The following is an 11,133-nucleotide window of genomic DNA, read 5'->3' on the forward strand; positions in this document are numbered from 1 at the left end:
GCGCGTCTTGCGCAGTCGCAAGAAAAATGGCGCCGACCCGTAACATGTGTCACCGGGAGCCACCGCCAAATTCAGCAAGAGGTAAGTAAACCGCATGAAATAAACGCATGAATTATTAATAAACAATTAAATTTTCCGGTTAGTTATCTTATTTTTTCAAAGCCGTGTTTCTTTATTTTCGGGTTGTCAAATATATAGGTCAGCACGTGTAAATATTGACAACCGTTCACAGGTAAACATTCTAGGTTTATAGGTCAGATATAATAAAAGTGCCTACATTAAATCGGGATAACTTGAACTCCTAAGTAACTTTGGACGGAACCGAAATATTTAATTAATATGTTAATTTTATTATCCTTGAAACATATGTGCTTTATACGAAGTTATAAAAAAATATATAAAAACAATAGGTTTTGTCAGAATGTATGTATTTATATATGCATCTATTTGATTATCGAAATAATTAATAAATAAATTCTGTCGCCAGATTACTTTTTTTTAAATTAGGTTGTACTACTATTTTTTTCCGTTGCCAATTTTATACAATTTATGTTTTTTTTAAGAAAGCTACATTTTATTGATTTTTGATTTTAATGGTAAAAGGTCTAAATTATGCACACTTTAAAATTAATTGTTTCAGTCTGTACATAGATAACTAAACTTTATTTGTACATACAATGCCATTAGTGGATTGCACAATATTTACATATATAGTAGCTGTGCGGAATAGTGATTTATTTTTAAATGTCTCTTTTATTTATTCCTAATAAACCATACTTAAGTGCCATGTAACCGGTTCCTATTTTTTTTTTAATACTTACTTTTGATTAAGTTTCACGTTTTCAATTGCGTAGTTCGCCAGACGAATGTTTAGTTATTAAGGGTTAATGTTACGCTATATAACTGATAAATAATATCTTTTTTATTTTTTATTTTTACAAATTTTATAAATTATATTTATAAATTATATCTTATGATTCACGATAAATCCACAAAATACGTAAATATTTTGATTACAACTTTCGTGACAATAACAAATACAATTGAAGACGGTTACAAAGTGTGTTTAAAGTTGCCCCAATTGTGCGAACGTACCTACCTGTTTCGTAATAAAAGTTGTAATCTATTTATAAACCTCTAGGGCGAAGGTCATAAAGGTTTATATGAAACTAAATTATTTGTGTCAGAATATTTTTAAATAACAACTAACTGGCCAACAATTTACAACTTTTATTTTATAACTGGCATATACCTGATCTTTATGTACTTTGCATAGCTGAATTTAAAAAAAAAGCAAAACATTGTAGCACGTCAGATTTTTTAGTTATGGATATTTTTAACTCTGATATTGACTAAAGTTGATCTTATTATTTATGTATAAATATATATATATATATATATATATATATATATATATATATATATATATATATATATATATATATATATATATATATATATATATATATATATATATATAAATTTAATGCAATAGTATTCAATATTAATAAGTTAATATAATTCCACTGTTACTCCATAATTATCAATACTTTTTTGAATCCCTTAGTTCTTAGACTAAAACATGTTTAGATACCAACCACTATTTCGGTTTCAACGTATGGGGTCCATACAAAATATAATATGACTGTAACATGAAAACTTGACGTGATACAAGCTTGTCACCATATAGACTTTGAATTAGAACGAATAACTAAGTTCAAATCAGTCATTAAAATTTCAGTTACAAAATCATTGTTGGCCAGTGTAATCAACGTTTAATTAAATAATAAATTATTTAAAATACCACTCCAATATTCGAAGAATATTGAAAATTCGTTAAGTATACCGTAATACATATTTAATTGATTTAGTAAATGACAGTGGGATATTTTGTTAAAATTTTCCAGAAACTATGGATGGCCGATGAAAAATGCTTTGAACACAATGTGATTTTTTTAACCATTTTTAAACAAAAATTAAAAGATTTTATAAAATCTTGAAAACCCCACTTGATAACCTTTTTTTCAATTAAAGTTTTACTTATCAAATACCAATAATAGTGGTATTTACTAAGTAAAACTTTTAAAAAATGGAAAGGTTTTAGCAAAATGTGACTGCGGAATCAATTAATGAAAAATAATAACCTTTTCTTGATAACTTCACTTCCGTCCTGAAAATATCCTGAAATTAAACACATTTTCGGGCCCTGAAAATCCTGTTTAATTATACATCTTATAAATAGTAATCTCACCCCGCGTTTATCCAGTATTTTTGAATTACTTAAGGCTTTTTTTAATGTTGTCGACTTGAAAATAAACAAAAATTATGATTTGTTGTTTGTTACTAGAAAGCTTCGAAAAATTCCGTACCATAGAAGCAAAGAGACGGCATTGGAGAACATAGAAATAATGATAATTCTCTAGGTTTTGGGTATTTTAATGCTCTTTTTTTAAGTACTTATTAAAATTTATGAAACGAATGAGGTAGGTATTAGAAGCAGAGGAAAACTTGACATGATCGAGTATTTCAAATACTTGAAAGTGGTCAGGTCAGAAGTCGGAATAAGCGGCCGGTACTTATGAGGAGATACACGAATGTGGAAGGAGTGAATCAAATACATATTGGTGCGTCGCTCTATGGTCTCTGCTTACCCCTACGGAAAAGCCGCGGTTATGGTTAGTTCAATTCAAACCCTTATCCGTACCCCAATGGTGCATAGGGCACTGCATTATACAAACACAGTGTTATCTTGATCACGAAAACACACGAAGAAAAGGTGATCATCCCTCCGCTTCAGGTACCAGTCCAGGGTAATATTGAATGAATATTAGAGTGAAAAAATCACTTATATTTATTTGACCCCCCTGGTAATCGAACCCGGAACCTCCAGAACTATGGTTAGTTAATTAATTAAATTTGATTTCAGTGTGCAGCGTCGTTTCGCTGGACGAGCGGGAGACCCGCGCCCCCCTGCGCCGGCAGCTGTCTGTGGACGAGGAGCGCTTCTGCCCCGGGCACTGGGGCGCCGGGGGCGCGCCGGAGGGCGTTGCCGCGCGCGGCCTGCGCCTGTACCGCGCGCACCTGCTGCGCGCCCTGGCCGCCGCGGGGCTGCGCGCGCCCGCCTGCGCGCAGCTCCCCGTCAGGTAGAGAGACTCCCCCAGTAGCGTGCGGTGACACGAGTAGGTACCTAGACAAACGAGTAACCCCGTCAGGTTACCCGCACTGATAAAACTACTGGGTTGGTAGCCCTGCGTACTGAACGAGAGTCTATAAAAGCCCACGCGCAGTTGCAATCTTTCTCTAGCCTTGAATTTTCACTCATGAATTACATTAAATTATAGTAACTTTAAACGTACAGAGTAAATCCACTTACAAGTAGGCATAGGCTATGAAACTTATAAAACTGAAGCCTGAGTAGGGAACATGATAAACGGTGTGGCATAAGCCGTAGCTAGACCTCAGAGTCACTTGGATGTTAGGTAATTTAAAAAAAAAACAACAATCATTCTCTTCCTGCACGATCTTCCTTCGGGACACGTAACGAAATTACTATTTTTATATCAATATGGATGAAGAAAAATATGGAATTCTGGTCATTACTTCCATATTCTTATTCATCTATGTTGAGATGTATTTTTTATTACCTAACAAGTATTTGGAGACACTCAAAATGTCCTTAAAAATTCCACAGTGGAAAAATTTTAAGTTCATAAATAAACATAAAAAAAAATTCATGAAAAATGTTCAAATTAAAAAAGAAAAAAATGCACCAACTACACCCCTTAAATACCCTTTAAATCGGCACCTACTATACGATCACCAGATATTTATTTTTGGTGATCTCATGTCTATTTCATACCTATGTATATATATATATATATATATATATATATATATATATATATATATATATATATATATATATATATATATATATATATATGTATATATATATATATGTTTATATATATATATATATATATATATATATATATATATATATATATATAAAACCCTTATCCGCACCCAAATGGTGCATAGGGCACTGTCATATAAACGCAGTGTTATCTTGATCGTTTATACATGAAGGAAAGGTGATCAGCCCTCCGCTTCAGGCAGTCCATGGTAATTTTGAATAAATATTACAGTGAAAAAATCACTAATATTTATTTAACCCCCTTGGGAATCGAACCCGGAACCTCTAGTACGGTAGCCGAGCGTGCTGACCATTACACAACGGAGGCGGACAATACCTATGTATAATATATTATTTTATATTATAGACTTCCATATTCTTCTTCATCTTTGATGAGATGTCCAAAAATAATATTATTTTATTTTATAAGTTTAAATTCATAAACTGTGATCTATAATCAATTGGTCGAGCAATCTTGTGATGAGTCTAAGAGGGCTGGTATGGATACATCGCACCGCACACACATACATACGTCGGATGGTAAAGTGTATCGGGGTGTGCAGGGCCGAGGGCGGCTGGTGGGACCTGTGGTGGGACTCGCGCGCGCTGTCCTCCGCCTCGCGCCACTTCGCCGCCTCGCCGCAGCGCGCCGCCCTGCGCGTGCGCGCCGCCTCCGTGCAGCTCGCCGCGCTCGACTTCCCCACCTTCCAGCACATCCTGCAGACGCTCTTCCAGGTTGTCAATACCACTTCTTCTTGTTCTTCATCAGCCTCCTGTCCTCCACTGCTGGATATGGGCCTCTTCTCATCATTCATCGTTCATTTTGTGTAATACCATTTTTTTTCATTACAATACCCCGATGATGGTTTGAATATTCCGAAACTGTTAGTCGTTATCACACAAAATGAATGATGAATAATAACAAGAGTAATGTCTACCGGTTTCGAAGCTAACCGCTTCTTTATCAAGACTGCTTAATACTAAAACTCCATCTACTAAACAATATTCAAAATATTTTGACGGTTAGGAAAAGAAAAGGTAGATTTCAAGTGGCTTTATTTTTTTGTTGATTGGCAGTCACAGTCAAAATCAGGCATTATAATTAAGTTATAATAAAATATTTATGCTGATTTTAAAACAAAGTTACATCTTAATTATAAAATGGAAAATCACAAAGTTAGCGCTTCAAATATAAATTATAATAACAAGAGTGTTATATTAACATACCACAAAGCTAACAATGATTTTAATATACAAAATAATATTTCTTAGCCTTCCACTTCTTTCGGTCGGTTGCTAGTCGAAGCCAATTTTAATCCCCCACAGACGACATAGCTATCCCTATTCCATCTGACGATCTTTTTGAGGTCTTCCAACACCTCTCTAATTCTCCCAAGGTCTCCATCTTAAAATTTTAGGGGTCCTTCTTCAAATATACGACTTTGTATGTACGATATATTATTACTCTCAAGAGACATATTAGCAGCATCAAGCTAGTAAGAGTAGAATTCTGGAATCTCAAGTGCCCTAAGCATGATTGCTCTTTTCCTCTTCCTATCTACTTTTCCTCCTTCATTTCCATTCCCATACAGTAGCAATGTCCCTCAACCTGAGTTCCTTCACGGGCGTTATCTATATCCCATCCCGAATAAATTACACTCCTATTTCCGAAAATCTGTAATTGTGGACTGAGTATCTTGCCTCCCTTTGCACCACTTGCTGCAATAGAGGGGTCAAAGAGAATAATTTTATATGCGCACGGTCGAAATCGGCTCGACATCGGTAGGCGCTTGAATATTTTCTATTATCATTCTTCAGGAGGGCGGCGCGTCCATCGAGAGGGTCCTGGCGCTGTTCTACTTCCTGTCGGACCTGTCGTGCGCGGCGCTGCGCAGCGGCCTGCGCGCGCACTTCTGCCGCGTGACGGGCTGGGCCGCGCGCCACCTGCGCGAGGGCGCCGGGCCCTGGGTGTTGCGCCACGGCGGCTGGGGCCGCGTGCTGCGCGCCGAGCGCCGCGCGCCCCCCGCACGCTCGCCCGCCGAGCTGGCGGCCTTCGCGGCCCTCGCGGCGGCCTGCGCGCTCGCCGCCGTCTGCGTCTACAGGCTGCTCAATAAGCACCCGGTCGCCATCGCCAACTGATCGACCACCACGACCAGGACACGAAGAAATCTCTAGAAAGATGATAGGAGGCTCTGAGCACTCCATCACTAGACGCGATCTCAGATACAACAAAGTTCAGGTATAATGTATACCGATATACCAATTTGGGCAAAGCGGAACAACGAGGATTCAGATAGCCAAAGATGAACAACACATGTTCAATTCGATACCTTTTTTTTTTAAATGAACAGTAAGTTCTAGGTGAATGCCGATATAGGTAAACATGATGTTTAATATTCATTCTTCACAGGGTTCAAGCAGATACCAGTTTATCCAAAAATGAACAACAAAAGATCAGGTATATTATATATCATAATTTTGACAAAATTGCACAACAAAGATTCCGTAGAAAAGTTTAAGTAGACACCCAAAAATGTTAGAATTGTCTAACAAAGGTTCAAATAGATACCAAATTAGGCAAATTTGAACTATTGTTGTTCTGGGATCGTATTAGAAGTACTACCAAAATTAGAAGTCCAACATTCGGACACGAATATGTACAATCTCTGAGCTTGGTTGTAAAAAATCGCGAGTTCTGACGAATTTAAACAATCCATAAGAAAACATATTTTGAATTCAGTTAAAGGTAGCATTGAATTTTCTCACTTTTCCTAAACAGCAAAACGCGAGAAATGATGCACTCATACTTAATATGATGCCACCTCTTCTAATTCTGGTGGAGCTTCTACAGTTTTATGGAACCTGATTGAAAAGTCTGACACTGAAAGGTATGATAGATAGTAAAAGGTTTATTTTTAATTTTGCAAAATGCCACGTGGATATGAATATTTGACCCGAAGATCTTTTGACTGTTATTCGACAACAATATTTAATTGCTTTAATAAATATTAGGATATATTGGCTTGTCCTTTTGGATAATTTGCCTGCTAAAATTGTGAAGTATAAATATACACTAGGTAATATGGTTGAAATGAGGAAAAAAAATCTTTTTAATCCTTTGATGCTTAAAAATATCTTCTGAAATTTTTCTCTTTCATCCAATTTTATCTCAATCCGTGATCTTCATTACATTCTGATTCTACTTTTATTTCCATACTTTTCTTTTTTCTTTTTCTATCAATATCATCTAAATCTGAATATGCCAAAGCTATAAATGACTAAACGATTTGTATGTTGAATAACTGAGTAACTTTATGAAAAAAATATAACTGATATGTTTTATTCATTTTGCTGATAAATTAAATCCAGTAATTGCTGCAAGTTTCAATTAATTTTTTGAGTGCGGTGTTCATGTCGAAATTTCAGCAAGTTCTTATCTTTCAGATTGGCAATAAACTGTGGATTTGATTGATCTTACTTCGCTGTTTAGATAGTCCAACATAAAAGGACTGGTGGTGTAAAATTTGTCGATTTGGGTGACCATGTGATGTCGTCAAATTTCGAGATAGAAATTCCACAAAATACTAGGCTCAAAATGGTATGAAGCAATTCAAGTATTTGTGCTCACTTTAAGTATGTCACTTCATAAAACAATTATACAAAAAATGCTGAACCTTACTGTTTAAGTAATGTCAACAAATATGAATGGTTCTACATTTTTGTCGTTCACATAACACTAGTTCACTTTTATAATATAATATGTACAACAATATCTTTTAATCTTTACAGTATCTGATTGATCAATATTTTAAAAATATCAGTTTAGTGATATTTTTGTCTGTTAAAACTGACTGAAGCAGTCTTTGCTTTCACTTCTCCCTTTATTCTTCTGCTAAAATAATACTTGCGCCTCTGTGTTCATCTACATTATATTTATTACATCTTCGATCTTCATAACTACGATCGCAACTCAAACTTCGACAAAAATAAAGTAAAATATTGTCGAAACTCAAAATGTATCTTGCTCCTTAATTCTCTTTCGACTTTAAAGAAATGGGTTATATTACAAACCCCTGTGGTACACCCTATAACTTCATTTCGACGTATTTCGGTGAATACTTTCGACCAGCTATATAAACAGCTTTAATGCGTTTTTATGTATAATAATAATAATAAAACCCTTATCCGAACCTTAGTGGTGCATAGGGCACTGCGTCATATAAACGCAGTGTAATCTTGATCGTTTACGCATGAAGGAAAGGTGATCAGCCCTCCGCTTCAGGTACCAGTCCAGGGTAATATTGAATAAATATATCAGTAAAAAAATCACTTGTATTTATTTTACCCCCCTTGGGAATCGAACCCGGGACCTACAGAACGGTAGCAGAGTGTGCTGACCATTACACTACGGAGGCGGACAAAATGTATATGAGGATATAAATCAATTACATAAAATAGGGTCTTTTCACAAATCGGGAATAGCATTTAAAAAGAAATAAAAAAAAACATTTTTATACAATTGTAATGTTTTTATACACGTTTATAAAGTATGTATACATTTATAATATTTTTTAATGCGTAAATATTAAGGGAGAGTATTTGGTTGTTTGCGAATTGTTTGCAATTGAAAAAAAAATATCATTCTTTTTAAACTCTTTACCTTTCCATAACTCTTTTCTTTTCAAAACAATGTATTTATTTCGAAGGAAAACTTATTTTTACGATACAAAAATGGTATTTTAAACAATACATTCTAGTAAGTCAAATTTTACCTGGATTTAAAGAAAATTAAGTTGCGTTTTATCGTATGTAGATATTATAATAAAGTTGTAATAAAATATTTATAGTGATTTAAAACAAAGTTACATTTTAATTAAAAAATGGAAAATCACAAAGTTAGTGCTTCAAATATAAACTATATAAAATGGATTACTTCCGAATTATACGAGTAGCGCTGAGTTTACAGCATTTCATTCAAAAATAATATGACTAACATGCCAATTCGTAAAACAGGTTTATGACTAATTTTAACGTAACGAAATTCTTTCAAACGCATCCCTTACAAGTCATCCCACGATCATCTGATATGCTTTGTTTGTTTATTTAAAAAAATAATTCGACGTCTTTGTCATGCAAACACTACGATTGTAGTATAACTTTGTAGTACTACAATAATCATAAGCAGGTACGAGTTGGGAACGCTACATTTTTATTGTAGTGTTTCCCATCGCTAGAGAAAAAACAGAATATGGCGTTCGCGTGTTTATGGTTTCCGTGCGCCATGTTGTGAGTGTTGCCAGCTCGCGGAGCAGTCCGCTGGGCAGGCACCACTCGTAATTTTACCCTTTCATCAAGATGTATATTTTTAAAAATATGTATGTATTTAATGTGATACGCAATGGCAGACAGTATTTTTATCACGCTTGTTCGTGAATATTTTTGTTTGATGGAATTCGATATCAATTGTGGACCACACCTTGAATAAATATAATTAAAAGAAAAAACAGGCAAATGGAAATTTAACAAAAAAATACCGAAAAAGTTCATATGCTATATTTAAAATAAATATATAAGTTGAAATATCAAAACTGTATATAATAATATAACAGCTCATTTTCTTGTATTTTGAAAAATATGCAAATTTAACATGTATGAAAATTAAATAGTCTCGTTCTAGTAAAATGATGATACCTAGTATTTTTTTTAATTAATAAAAAAAATCCTGAATAAAAGTAGCATAAAACTTTAGATTTTGATGAAATTTCTGTAGTTAATTTTTCACAAGAACTAAATTTGACTCCATTATTCAATAGTATTGATAAAAAATATCAGAAAATATTAGATATTATTTTTGAGTTTATTTATTGGAACTAATTTTGATGTTTTTTCAGTTTCCAACTTAATTCAAAACTACAATATATCAAATACAATAAAGAGTCGCGTGAACGGTCAGTAATGAATTGTTCTCGTCAATCAATATCAAATGTGATTTTTAGTATGTTTTTTTTCTCAAATAATAGTACTTATGTATTTTACAAAATGAATTTTGTAGTAAATAAATGAATATCATTGGTTTTTGTACTTAATTTTAAAGCTGTTTTTTATTGGACCCATTTTCAAATCCCATGTCCCACTTGGGAGAGCAAAAGAGGTGTTCGAAGACCCCAAAAGAGATGGTCCGACGACATAGCCCCTGTGGGGGTAGAAACTGGCTGCAAGCAACAACCGACTGAAGGAAATGGAAATAAGGGGAAGAAGTCCAGGACTCGTGAAGAAGGAAGAAGAAGAACACCCCACTTTCGTGAATAAAATATATGGGTACATTTTTTAGGTGGGAATTGCATTATTTACCTTGTCTATTATGTACAAGGTTTATAGATAATTAAGTGGATTTTTGTTTCTTCTAACTAAATAAGGATATTTTTTTACAACCTTTTGAGTGTGTCCAAATACTTGTTCACAAAATCTGGATTATCTCCAATTACAGGAGTTATTTTCCTATTATTTTTTTTACATCTCATCAAAGATGAAGAAGAATATGGAAGTCTGGGCATTTACGGGGCTGACGACCGTCATAGACTGGTTTAAGTGATTACTTTACACACGTGTAACATTCACCAACTCTACCCGTTATTGACAACCACACTACTCAAATTCTTGGAAGTTCTATATATATGAACCAATTTTGAAACATTGTCCTTGAATCACTTGAACTTCACTAGAGACATCTATTGGTGAGATGAAAGAAACTTTTTACTGAGCAGGAACTCTTTTATTAGTATTTGAGGTCCGAATCCTGAATTATAATCACACACACGAGAAACACCAGAAAAAATGCCCAGACATCCATCCAGACTTTCATATTCTTCTTCATCTTTGATGAGATGTCAAAAAATAAAGATATTTTATTATCTTGTGTGAGCCAATCGGGCACTTCTCAGCAATTGCTCATTGCTGGGAGGAAACCACGTAAAACTCTTCTGGAGAAGCCGGACTGCTGACTGTCGTCAACAGATCTTCTGTTCCACTAAAAGAGGGTTCGGCATTTTGTGTCCTTTCTTGGTTTATGCTACCAATTTCTATCGCTATTTTTATCATGTATAATATCATCTCTCGTGACAGTTCCTTATGAACTATCACGGATACGATATTGGATAGGTCCTCACCCAGGCTCCTGCAACGCGCCTCCAGCTGTTGTCTTTGAAAGCTGAAAAGGG

The 11,133-nt window shown here is 34.6% G+C and overlaps 1 protein-coding gene across 1 annotated transcript; it reads left to right on the forward strand.

The window, feature by feature from the left end:
• The first annotated feature begins 19 nt into the window (after positions 1-19).
• Positions 20-8,422, forward strand: LOC148308597 (uncharacterized). The gene is made up of 4 exons (XM_088261498.1): positions 20-81; positions 2,927-3,143; positions 4,480-4,651; positions 5,735-8,422. The coding sequence occupies exons 1-4, from the start codon at positions 27-29 to the stop codon at positions 6,053-6,055; spliced, it is 765 nt and encodes a 254-aa protein (XP_088117624.1). The 5' UTR covers positions 20-26; the 3' UTR covers positions 6,056-8,422.
• Positions 8,423-11,133: the final 2,711 nt, after the last annotated feature.

Source organism: Brachycentrus maculatus, unplaced genomic scaffold (genome assembly GCF_059751285.1).
Source record: "Brachycentrus maculatus isolate JH-2025_06_01 unplaced genomic scaffold, ASM5975128v1 h1tg000157l, whole genome shotgun sequence".
In the NCBI taxonomy this organism is placed as follows: Eukaryota; Metazoa; Arthropoda; class Insecta; order Trichoptera; family Brachycentridae; genus Brachycentrus; species Brachycentrus maculatus.